The sequence below is a fragment of the Schistocerca piceifrons genome, chromosome 2 (genome assembly GCF_021461385.2).
Source record: "Schistocerca piceifrons isolate TAMUIC-IGC-003096 chromosome 2, iqSchPice1.1, whole genome shotgun sequence".
NCBI lineage: Eukaryota > Metazoa > Arthropoda > Insecta > Orthoptera > Acrididae > Schistocerca > Schistocerca piceifrons.
In genome coordinates, this window is record NC_060139.1 from 689,674,431 (window position 1) to 689,688,001 (window position 13,571).

The window sequence follows — 13,571 nt, forward strand, 5'->3', positions numbered from 1 at the left end:
CCGGGGAGAGTACGGGGGACATTCACCTGCGATTCCATCCATGGACGTCTGGTAGTAATGTACGACATCGTGACGTATGCGGACTGCGTGAACATTACTGGACACCACTTTCATCTCCTCTTGCCTGATTTCCTCTCCGACGGCGATGGCATCTTCGAACAGCAGGACTGTCAGTTTCACCATTCCAAAATCGTGCCGCAGTGGTTAGTGAACACAGTCTGATGCCACCAAATTTGTGTCATCTGAAACCGATGAAACACATCTGGCATGGTAACGGGCGGCTGCTCTGCGTCTACAAACCACCGACCCATAATTTACGGGAACTGCGTGAGCTTTGCGTCAACATCTGGTGCCATACACTTCAGGAAACCTGTCAAAGAGTGCTGGAATCCGTGTCACGTAGAATCGCTGCTCTACTGCGATCCAAAAGTGGACACACACACACACACACACACTATTAAGGCGATGGTCATGAAGTTTTGGCTCATTAATTTTCGATTCTCAATTATGTGAGATAAGCAGTTTTGATTCAAACCCGCAGTTATTTGGTGACTCTGTTCCGTGACTGCCATAGAATAAGAGATAGCATTTCCATCTTGCCTTTATTTTCATCCTTCGTCGGTGAAAACTGCAAATGACTTCAAAGAAGAAATATATTTTTTGGTCTAGAGAGTGTATATTCGATTACGAAAGATATAACGTGAAAGTAAACTAACTACGTATGTTAACGCCTGGGGAACTATGTGATGTGGCAGCAAATATATTCGGCCAGTAGAAGCGGGTTTTCCCTGGTCGTTCGACTCATGTCGTTGAGGTTGAAAAGTCTCCACCAACAACAGAAATATAAGGGGCGTTCAGTAAATGATGCAACACATTTTTATCTCCGCCAGTTTCGGTTGAAAGAATGCGAAATTTGTTGTGGGACATTGTGGATTAGTCACGCTGCAGCCCCTATAATTTCAAGGATTTCCTATAGGTGGCGACGTTACAGTAGCCTTCAAAACGGCCCCTGTGACGGAGATGTGTTCCAAGCAGAGTGTTTCTTTTGGCGGAAAACCAGAGCATCGCAGATATTCATAGGCGCTTGCAGAACGTCTACGGAGACCTGGCAGTGAACAAAAGCACGGTGAGTCCTTGGTGAGGCGTCTGTCATCATCGCAAGGTCGCGCAAACCTTTCCGATCACCGCATGCTCGGCTGCTGCACACAGCTATGTCTCTTGTAATGTTGGAACGTGCGGACACTCTCATTGGAGGTGATCGACGGATCACAGTGGAACACCTTGCTGCTCAACTGGAGTCTCTGTTCGTAGTGCTGACACCACCCAGCTAGAGTGTTCAAACGTATGTGCCCACTGCTTTCCTCGGCGCATAACAGAAGAGCACAAAGAGCAACGGAGGACCATCTGTGTGGAATTTCTTAAGCGTTACGAGGCTGACCGTGACATGTTTTTGTCGGTCATCGTCAAAGGCGATGAATATGGGTTCATCACTTCAAACCGGAAACAAAACGACAATTTATGGAGTGGCAGCACACCACCTCTCCACCGAAGAAAAAGTTGAAAGCCGCACCCTCAGTAGGTAAAGCCATGGCGACGGTTTTCTGAGATTCTGAAGGTGTTATGTTGTTTGATGTCCTCCCTCATGGTGCATCGATCAGCTCTGAAGGGAGCTGTGCTATTTTCAGGAAATAATAGAAGAAACGATTTCGGCTTGTTCATCGCCACAAAACTGCAAATTAAGTTTTCCTCTTTCATGACAGCGTAAGGCCTCATCCAAGTCTGCGCACCCGAGAAGAGGTCAGAAAACTTCACTGAACTCTTCTTCCCCATGCACCTGCTGCCCGGATCTTGTACCTTTCGACTTCCAATGAAGGATGCACTCCACAGGTAGCAGAACGTGGATGATGGAGAGGTTATTGATGCAGGAAGACGCTGGTTCCGACGTCGACCAGCAGAACAGTACTAAGCGAACCGGCCGTCACAGTAGGATGGCGCAAGAGCGTCGCGTCGCACTGATCTGAGAGTATGTCGAAAAATAGGGTTCTGTAGAAAAAAGAGTGGGGAATAATATGCTGTATTTGAATCCCGAATATAACCAACCTGCTGTCATGAAAAAGTGTTGTATTACTTATTGGAAGCCGCTCGTAAATCAGCTGCACGTAATTGTTCGATATGTGAGCTGAGAAACACTGGTGTGACAGAGCTCTGGAATGGATGCTGGGTGTCTGCCGGTACGGGATAAGTGCCCGGACGCCCCCTAAGCGGGAGAATGTCGCTGCAGGAAGCGGCACCGTTTAAATATACGGAGCGGCGCGTGGGACACAGGCCAAGCTTAGAGTGCCAGCGGGAGATGCTCCGCCAACCAACCACTGGCTGCCATCTCGCAGCCACCACGCAGCTGTGTGCAGTCCAGAAACTCGCCAGTTGCGGTGCGACACACGAGCTACAGAAGAAAAATACAATAAAGATTCTTAGCGTTTCTTTACATTATTTTAAATTTGTTCGCTAGAATATAGTCGGAGTTCTTAACTACAGCTGAAATCGCGCATCTCCTTTTTTGTATTCTTACAGAGAATACAATAAAACGGGTGTCGCTGCCTTAGGAGGCAGGATCTTGATTGTTATTCGCAACAGCAACTTTAATGTGGAGCCTAAGCTGCTAGTGATTCTGTACCGATTGTGTGGAGGGTACATTCGTGTGCAACTATGGGTAGTACTATAAGATAGTTCGCTATCGATGCTGATGTGCGCAGCAAAGACTCATCGTTGAAGGTTCGTGTGACACTGCAACTTGACCTGTGGTCTAGGGGTAGTGACTTCGACTGGTAATCAAAAGGTTCTGGTTCGCCGGTTCGAAGTTACGCCCTGCTTAAACCTTATGTATAAAAATCACCAACAATAACGGCCGAAGACTTCCGTCATAAGAAGTTACCAAAATGGTTCAAATGGCTCTAAGCACTATGGGACTTAACATCTGAGGTCATCAGTCCCCTAGACTTAGAACTACGTAAACCTAACTAACCTAAGGACATCACACACTTCCATGCCTGCGGCAGGATTCGAACCTGCGACCGTAGCGGTCGCGCGGTTCCAGACTGAAGCGCCTTTAACCGCTTGGCCACACCAGCCGGCGATAATAAGGGTCAAAAACGCCTTAAATAAATAATAAATACCAAGATGTGCAGACTCAAGCGCCTAGAACCGCGTGGCCACAGCGGCCGGCAAGAAGTTACCCTCGTTCTTCAAGCAACCTTGTCAAAGACGGCGGAGGAGCGGACATAGGTTCAGGGCACTCTCCTGACTTTGGAGTGAAGCTGCCCCTAAAAGGCGGAAGAATAAGGAATGGTTAACGGCATGAGGATTTGAAGCCATTGGAAACCGCTGTATTGAAGACACATCAGGTGTATCCACAGGACTGTAACTGAAAATGTATCGCGATCTTCGCGAGAGGACTGCCAAGGGAGATGTGATCATGAGCAAAAGATGGAATAACCAACGGAAGAATAGTATTCAATGAGTCGGAGGGTGAAATGTGAAAAGTCTGAAAATGGTAGGGAAGTTAGAAAATCTAAAATGGAAAAACAAAGGCTCAAGTCTAGATACAGAGAAGTGAAATGGTAAGAAGACACAGATTTCTGGTCAGATGAGTATAGGGTAACATCAAGACGAGCAGAAAATGGTTTAACGGTAGTAATGTAGGGCAGCGAGTGTGCTACTGTGAACGGTTCAGTGATACGGTTGTTCCCATCAGATCCAACAGCAAACCAACAAGGCCGACAACGATAGTTCAGATATACATGCCGACGTCGCAAGCAGAAGAAGGAGAGGTAGAGAAAGTATCTGAAGATACGGAACGGATAATTTAGTATATGAAGGGAGATGAAAATTTACCAATCTTGGGGAATTGGAATGGAATGCGGCTATAGGGGAAGGAGCAGAAGAAAGAGTTATTGGAGAATATGGGCTTGATAGTGGGAATGAGAGAGGAGGAAAAATAATTGATTTGTGCAATACATTTTAGTTAGTGACAGCACATGAACGATTAAAAAATAACAAGAGGAGGGGGAATACTTAGAACACGCCTCGAGGTACTAGAAGATTCCAGTTGGATTACATGATGGTCACACAGAGGATCCGACATCAGAATCTGGGTTATAAGCCGTACCCAAGAGCGGATATAGACTCATATCACAATTTAGTATTGATGAAGAGTAGACTGAAGTTTAAGAGAATCCTACAGAAGAATCAGTGTGGGAAGAAGTGGGGTACTTAAGTAATGAGGAATGATGAGACGCCTTTGAAGTTCGCTGAAGATGCGAATACTGCGGTAAGGAATACTACAGTAGGCAGTTCAGAGGGAGAGGCGCGACCATCTCTAAAAAGAGAAGTCACAGACGTCGGAAACACAAACATACGTGCATTTCAGTATGAAATGAATACTTCGTTTGAGCGACGGGGGAAGGAAGTACAAAAATATTAGGAGAAAAACAGGAATACAGAGATATAAATCACTCAGAAGTAAAATAAATAGAAGGTGCTGGGAATTAAGGCGAAATGGCTGCAGGAAAAATGTGAAGAAATCGAAAAAGAAATGATCGTCGGAGGGCTTTCCTGTTGACGCGATAGAAGAAAAAATTGGAGTCAATATGGAAAGATAGGGAATCCAGTATTAGAGTCGTAATTTAAAAGAGATTTGGGAGACTTGAGATTAAATTATAAGACAGATGGGGTGGATAACATTCATTTGGAATTTCTGAAATTGTTGGTGGAAATGGCAACCAAACGACCATTCGAGTAGGTGTGTAGATTCTATGAGACTGGTGACGTAACATCAGACTATCGGAAAAATATCACATATTCTATACCGAACATAGCAGGGACAGATACATATGGAAACTATCGCACAATCATATAACCAGCTCATGCATCCAAGCTGTTGACAAAAATAATATAAAAAAGATGGGATAATAGCGTAAAATCTGCACCAGGGAAGGTAAGTAAAATACAGGAAAGGTCCCAGGAAAATCTAATGCAACTGGAAGGCAAATCGCTTACAAGACTCTAGACCAACCAATTCTCTTGTGCCATGAGGAATATGTATGTAGGCTAGATGTGGAACTAAATAAACGCACTTCTTGTGGTATGTAGTTGGCTTTATTTTCATCTGCTGTATGTTTTGTTAGTTTAAATAATGTCTGGTGGTTTAGTGTCTTTACAACTCGACACACACCGATCACTTATCACCCTCGAAGAATTCCATTTGATTCCCATTTAATCGGAGATGGTTTCATCGCAGTGTCAAAACGCGGACGAATTACCGGTGAAGCGCCGGCCGGAGTGGCCGTGCGGTTCTGGGCGCTGCAGTCTGGAGCCGAGCGATCGCTACGGTCGCAGGTTCGAATCCTGCCTCGGGCATGGACGTGTGTGATGTCCTTAGGTTAGTTAGGTTTAAGTAGTTCTAAGTTCTTGGGGACTGATGAGCTCAGAAGTTAAGTCCCATAGTGCTCAGAGCCATTACCGGTGAAGCAATGTAGCCCCGCCAAGCGCCCTCGCTTTCACATCAGGGAGTGAGGAGGGGAGTGCAGAGTTCATTGACTGGTCGAATAGTCGGTCGGCAGAGATACATCGCTAGCAGAGAGGAAGGGGTGAGAAGAAGCGGCTGTGACCTGTAGCATGCTCCGCACCTGTGTATACATTCGTTTAGTGCAGCCACAACTGAAAACTTAAACCGAGGAGGCCGATGGGATATTAGAATCCTGGTTCTCACGAATATTAATCCAGTCTCCCTTTCGAGTGGCGAAGTCTGTCAGTACAGCTGCATTCGAAATAAAAATTTTTATTCAACGCATATGGGTACAATTACTTATTGTAAATGTCTCTCTTCCACTGACGAAATTTGAATTATGTAACTATCCTCGTCATTTGGATTTGCAGCTCCTTGTGTTCACCGTGTTTGCAGTTAAAATTGTAGGATGTGAGGTCCGCCAGTTATGCAAAACACCGTTTTTCCTCACTACCTAAACATGTTTCAGCATCACTGCGCTATCATCAGAGGGATTCCGTTTTATTTATTCTGTAGTGTGAACATCTTTATTAAATGATTACAAAATTATGAGGATGTTTAATTCAAACAATGGTTCGTTTCTTTTTGTTAATACCTTTACACTTGGTGTGCGTGAGTTTTCTGGATCACTTGTGTATTATTTAAAAAAATGGCTCTGAGCACTATAGGACTTAACATCTGAGGTCAGCAGTCCCCTAGAACTTAGAACTACTTAAACCTAACTAACCTAAGGACATCACACACATCAATGCCCGAGGCAGGATTCGAACCTGCGACCGTAGGGGTCGCGCGGTTCCAGACTGAACCGCTCGGCCACAACGGCCGGCGTGTATTATTAACTGCAGGTAGCTTGTCATGTGCAACCAAACGATAACAAATTTTTGCTGGGAGTTAACCTATCATCTAGAATTTAATTTAGTCTGTCGCGATATTTCGTACCTATATTCGTCTTTACTTACGTTTTCGTGTGGTAAGCCCTTTAATTCTCCGCGGCTTGGTGAGCTGTCGTATGCACACGTAAATATTACATGTATTTTCCACAAATAAGGTCGTAAAAGCACTTTTCACTTCACCAAAACACATTGTGATTATGGTTGTTGTGTGACCCAGCCCAGTCAGTGTTCATTTGTTCACCAGAGAGTTTGGCGCCAACTTTGAATTTCGTTTACATTTTATCTGTGTGTGTGTTTTCTATACGCTTCTTAGCTGTTTGTGTTGTCCTTTACATGGTGTTTCTTTAATGTGTAAATGATGAGTCTTTGCAGATTGTAGTGTATCATTTTGTGTGTGTTTGTGTGTGTGTGTGTGTGTGTGTGTGAAAGTCCACCCCCCCCCCCCCCCCACACACACACACACAAACATAAAATGTAAACAAAATTCAAATTTGGCGCCGAACTCTCTGGTGAACAAATGAACACACGGGCTGGGACACACAACAACTACAATCACACTGTGTTTTGGTGAAGTGAAAAGTGCTTTTACGAACTTATTTGTGGAAAACACGTGTTGTATTTGCGTGTGCATCACGACACCTCACCATGATGTGGAGGATAAAAGGGCTTGTCACACGAAAACATAAGTAAAAACGAATACAGGCGCGAAATATCGTGACAAACTAAATTACATTCTAGATGATAGGTTAACTCTCAGTAAAATTTCTCATCAATATCGTTTGGTTGCAGATGACAAGCTACCTGTAGTAAATAATACACAAGTGATCCAGAAAAATCACGCACACCAAGTCTAACAGTTTAACAAAAAGAAACGAACTATTGTTTGAACTAAACATCCACTAATCATTTAATAAAGACATTCACATTACAGAATAAATAACACGGAAACCCACTGATGGTAGCACAGTGGTGGTGAAACATGATTGGGTACTGAGAAAAAAGGTGTTTTGGATAACTGGCGGACCTCAAATCCTACAATTATAATTATCCTGTAAGAGGGTAGTAAATAGCTGCTAGTTTTCAGTTAAGACGTTACGTCCTCATTTTGTCTACTATAGTAACAGTGATAAATGAATTTCAACTAAGATAATAACAAAGCTCTTGAAGAATTTAGAAGTACTGACATGGTATGGAACGTATTTGTACGTATATTGAAACCATTTTAGCAGTGTTTTGTCCTTTAATCCACTACATATCACGTAGCGGACGACAATTTATGCAATCACAACGTTAAATTACAGATATTCTCATTTTCATATGTTTCTATTGCTTTTTTGTGGGTAACACCCCATGAGATGAAATAGTAAACAGTCATTGTAACCTTCACCTCCTGCTTTCAAAGAAACGTTTTAGTAATTCATCATTAAATACACGCAACTAATAAGATGTGAGGACTCTCCCATTACTAAAGCTTCCACCCTTTCAAGTAGTGTTAACACAGCATTGGGTAATACTCGCCTCCGTGAACAGAAAGGCTTATAATTTACGTAATTTTCTGAGCAGAAATGTGCTTCTAACAGTTTGATATTCTTAATTGCTTGAACTCCGACTGCATTTCTGTTGATTATATCGTATTCTGGTTGCCTCGAAATAATTCAGTTTTAAATGTCTATGTATGATACAATAGTGTTTCTACGATCTTGAACAACTTACAGCTTTTATATTTGAAGGTTTAATTATAACTGTTGCGCTAAATCAGCTCGGAAAGTCTGCTAAGACACCTCTTGATACCCTATTGTCCAACAGTTACGTCCAGGACACTGCAAACGACCCTTGCTCAGTTCCGTTACGGCGGCTCTCATACCAGACTGAAGTATGTGTGTCAGACTAAGGTATGCAATGACTAGGACGCGAGCTGTCTGTGATATTGTATGGTTGGTTTGGTCATCTGTTTTTTTGGTAAATGTTTCTGCCTGTGTTACTGGAATCACTGAAACTTTTGGTCGTATGAATGTATTTTGCGGTTATACGTGAATCCACAATATCATAGAATTACGTAGCATCTCGCTCGTGATACGTGTCATTAAGGGATAGCTGACAGCTGTGGCAACAAATGTGTCAAAAACAGTTATCTGCCTGGCTCACCTAATCCACTTCTCTCGCGAAGCACACCATATATCTGTCTTAGGCTCCTTCTTCGTGTAGAATTCTTTACTTCGTCACACACACACACACACACACACGCACACACACACACACAGACACACACGCACACACACACATATGTAGAAACTGAAAATTCGCTATCTGGTTAGTGCACAGCGAAACTGTCGCTAAGGAGGGAAAGTTCAATAGAAGACTATAAAACAAAAAGAAGTTCAGTATCGAAAGTAATATATATCTAAAAACACCCACGAAAATGTTAGCAACAAATGCAACATTTAAGCATTGTCAGATTATTACGTTATATGTAACTCACTGGAAGCATGTTTATGAGAATTAGGGGCTTTAATCCCTGCCATTCTGATGTAGATTATCCATTGCAGGTGAAAGGTGAAACAGTGCGTTAAAAATGACTGCGCCAATTTTCTACCCTGTTTTCGTTCAAATGAAATAATGCGCTCTCCGTTTTCACTCCCTCCCCCCTCCCTCTCTACCTCCCTCTCCATCCACGCCGCCCCCCTCTCTCTCTCTCTCTCTCTCTCACACACACACACACACACACACACACACACACACACGGCTAAGCAAGAAAATATGTATTCATGGGTTGGTAACACACAGAACTTGCACAGAAAACTAATGATTGAACATAAACACTGTACTGAATGCAGAGCACGTGAAACTACGGTACTGTTTCTTCTGAGAAGTTTTAATAAAGTGAGATGAAGTGGAAATAGCACTAACGTAGTGTAAGAAAAAGTAGGTTAAAAAAAGGGGAGAAAATGGCAAGAGTGAATGTGTAACCAATATTCTTGCGATCTCAAAGAAAAAAAAATTGTTTGCAGAATATGATAATAAGGGTTCAAATGGTTCAAATGGCTCTGAGCACTATGGGACTTAACATCTAAGGTCATCAGTCCCCTAGAACTTAGAACTACTTAAACCTAACTAACCTAAGGACATCACACACATCCATGTCCGAGGCAGGATTCGAACCTGCGACCGTAGCGGTCGCGCGGTTCCAGACTGAAGCGCCTTTAACCGCTTGGCCACACCAGCCGGCGATAATAAGGGTCAAAAACGCGTTAAATAAATAATAAATACCAAGATGTGCAGACGCTATGTAGCAATGTTTCCAGAATGACCACAGAAGATGCTTTATAAATAAAAATCGAAACGTTTTCGGTGGAGAATAGTCTGTATTTGCACTAAGCTTAAGATGGAAAACCAATAACAATTGAAATAATGCTCCCTCTGTAATGTGTTACATTCTCGAAGTCCCGTTAACTTATATCCTTCTTTACATGATACATTACAATGCAGCTTCACTGCCACGCGATAAAACTTGTAGTTCGAAATTTAGCAGTACTAGCCAAAGATCTTGAAAATGTTATACAAAATAAATAAGCATATGCCTCTTCTGGATACTAGAACTGTATGGAATAAAGCTTCTGGTTAATAATAATGTCGTCTATAGCGGACAACTATACAAGCTTTGCAACCGATTTGTAAGCCAATAACGTAATATTCTTTGTCATTTAGGCCAACCATTTTATTCATCTGTAACGAATTTTCTTTTTATTCATCTGTAACGAACATTTTTTTCCGAGGTTTGCGAGCGACGAGCACAGCAGTACAATAATATTCAACGTTAACTACTATTTTATTTCATCCAGCACGCGTTTCGACTACCACTCAACCGTCATTAGGAAGATTATTTAATCTTTTACATTTTTTATTAACTTTAGTGGTTCACATATACATACTACGCACGCTACAATGGCTCTACTTTCATTACACACGCAAAAGACCTCATAACCCTAATGTTGCACTTATGGCTGTGGAAGAACGGCATGTGTACACGCTACTACAGCAATTTAGTGCCCGAAGCACAATGAAATTTCCCTGACGGTGACTGTCATGGCAACCGTAACGTATAGCGGCCCGTGTAAAAGAGTGACTTGCACAATATAGTGTTTTATATGTGAAGCTTTAGTCGTAACAGAAGCTTGGAAACGCTGGCGTGCGCCTTGTACTGTTTGGGATAACAGCTCGCAAGCGAGCGCTGAGCACGACGTCATTATCAGACTGAGTATCTATCAGCGGCCGGCCGAGTCGGCCCAGGGTGCTGTGACCGGCTTTCTTTCCCGTTACGAATAAATAAAGTTACGAAACGCTGCTGATGGCGCCGGCTTGCGACAGGTGGCTCGAGGCGAACCACGCAGGTGTGGGGACCATCTCTCCCGTTCACTCACTCTCGTCCTTCACTGGCGGACGCTTCTGTAAGAGGGCGAGGATGCTGCGTGGACGAGTTGTCGGAACTCATCCACAGCGCTTACGCGGAAAACCACAACACAGTCACTTCTGGCTACAGGCGATAGCGGTTTTGCTTTCGATGTCGTTACCCATTTAGGATATCTTATGGATTGAAGTCACGATAAGCGTAATGATGTTCAGCGTGTGACTTGGACCGCAGCTACACCGGAATTAATTTAACGTAATTCGTGAGCGGCTTCTGATTATTAACGGACAGTGGCTACGTCCTTATTTCTGTTCGAGAACACGCCTTTAGTACAGGAGATGTTATAGGAGAGAAACAACTGTAAACTGCTTTTAAACACTGACGAAATCATCTCGCGTTATCAGCTGAGTAACGGCTTCGTCCTGATGGAACGTTTCAACGAGATTCCTTCTCGTCATCTTCGGGTAAAGTCAAGCGATCAGAAAATGACGAGTAGGTAACTTCCAAACACGTAACATCAGAATGACAAGATTATTTAGATGGTAACGTTTGATTTCTCCTATTTTCAGAGAAAACCTGAATTCCCATAAACATTTGAAAGTTAGCTGCCAGGGTAAGATATCTAAGTTACTTCACAGTATTGCTGATGCTTCCGTCTCTCCAGTGCGATGCAGAACTAATATTTAAACAAATGAACGGCAAAGAAGTCATTGAATGTCACGCAATCTATTGCTGTCTTAAAGCTTATGTCACTTCATTAACCATTTTCAACTGCATTTTGTCGCCTGTCATCATGCGCAGTTGGGAACAAGCAAAATCTTTGACTAAGGTGATTGTTATCGCGACTGTCGCAAGGTATCACCAGAATAACTGCAACATGCGCAGTTATATACTAAGACGTGTTATATGATCAATCTGTTCTAATACACGATCAAATAGTGACAATATCTCAACTTGCTGCGAAGTCTGGCAACTAGATCTAGATGTCAAGAAATGTAACATTATGCGATCAATGTAACGATCAACGAGACTATGTGACGAACACCAGCTGATGGGTTACTTTCTTGGGTGGCATCTATAACAAGCTGAGAAAACGTAAAGAATATACAATAGAGTACAGTAGGGTTGGTTACCAGTTTGTACGGTTTGCGAGAGCGCGTAGCAGGCTTTCGTGGCCGTGGAAATTGCCGTTGACCAGAAAATCTTTCGAGTCGTTAGGCCGCGTCACATTGTTCTTCATACTTCTTCTACGCTTGACGTTTCGATCCCTGTGTTGTGATCTTCTTCTGGATTCTACTAGTATCCCTGCACGGTTAGTTCAGGGACCCCAACAGAGACTTCGAAACGTCAAGCGTTGGCGAATTTTTAAGAATGTGACGCGGTCTAATGACTTAGATTCTATCAGAAATGATTTAACCAGTGATAACCCTACAGCTGTTTAAATCAGAGATCTGTCTCACCAGGCACAATTTAGTCGAGTGTAGGATTTATTTTTGTGTGAGTAGTTCAGATGGAAGGATTCACTTGTAAAGAAGGTTTCTCACATACTGTATATATAGTAGAAAATCAGTACATTATAGCCAAAAATTACTATTACATCTGTGCCAAGGACAGGTACTCGTATTATCTCCATAACAAGAATTTCAAGTGGTTCAAATCCTACAACTAGTCATATTTACCTGTGATCAGAAAAACTGTTTTGAGGACTATTAGTTCTCGTATTCTATAGCATTAAAGGCGAAAAGTAAGAAATTTGCCCAAGACGTGTAAACGCTGCCTGAAGCTAGTTAGATAAAATAAATCGTTTGTTCAACGAAATTACGTATTTTTCCCCGCAGATGCGTGTCAGCTGTTAATAACTGGCGAACATTTACGTAGAAATTGCAGAAACCAGTTTCAAAGTATATACTGGCACTGAAAAATATGTTGTTCAGAAACAGACAATCTCTCCTCTAGAGCCAGTGAAGAATTAGACAAATTAGTACTCATACACACACATACATGCAGATTTGGTTGTCCCGCTCTTTCCGCAGATCGAAGATGAAAAAGCGATAATATATGCTACAATAAACACGTATCTGTAGATCTATTTCCGTCGATCTCAACGCTGGAGTCATTGACATCTGCTGAGGCGAACAAAGACGACGATGAGAGAAGTGCAGTATTACGCGGTACGCAGCAACGAGAACACAACCGCACTCGCAGAACAGAGAGCTAGCTAGTGCGGACGAGCAGTTCTGGTACGGCTGCCTTGGAGTCGAGACTCACCCCAACTCTTGGCGGTCCTGCCGAGGAACTGCTTGGTGGACGGGTTCCAGATCTCGAGCTTGAAAGACTCCCACTTGCCGAGCGCGCTGGGCCGCATGTACGGGAAGGGATCCTCGTCATTGTTGGCGACGGTGGTGGTGACTGTGGTGGTGGGCGCCATGGTGCTCGCGCGGCCGCGTCTCGGCGTGGACTGAGCGCTGCGGGCGCGCCGCCGTCCGCGCTGGGCTGGTTATTTCTGCCCGCGCCGCCTGGGGGCGCTGCCAGCCGCAGCCGTGGCCACGAGCGGCCCGGCCCGCTGGCTTATCGTACGCGCCGCCTTATCGCACACGTGATACCCTACCGCTTCCCGGAGACGCCGCACGCTCTTTGCGCCTTTTAGGTGAGCGACGGGCTATCCGCCAAAGGCTAAGAGCCGTTTCCTCAGTGCTCCGATACCAAATCG

At 43.6% G+C, this 13,571-nt stretch overlaps 1 protein-coding gene across 1 annotated transcript in view; it reads right to left on the reverse strand.

Moving 5' to 3' along the window:
- LOC124776350 (sodium/potassium-transporting ATPase subunit beta-2-like) overlaps nt 1-13,338 on the reverse strand; it is a 170,427-nt gene extending 157,089 nt beyond the window's left edge. Inside the window, exon 1 of the mRNA XM_047251301.1 lies at nt 13,130-13,338. Within this exon, the coding sequence (XP_047107257.1) occupies nt 13,130-13,289 (160 nt within the window). The 5' untranslated portion in view covers nt 13,290-13,338. The remainder of the gene's footprint in view (nt 1-13,129) is intronic.
- Between the last annotated feature and the right edge of the window lie 233 nt (nt 13,339-13,571).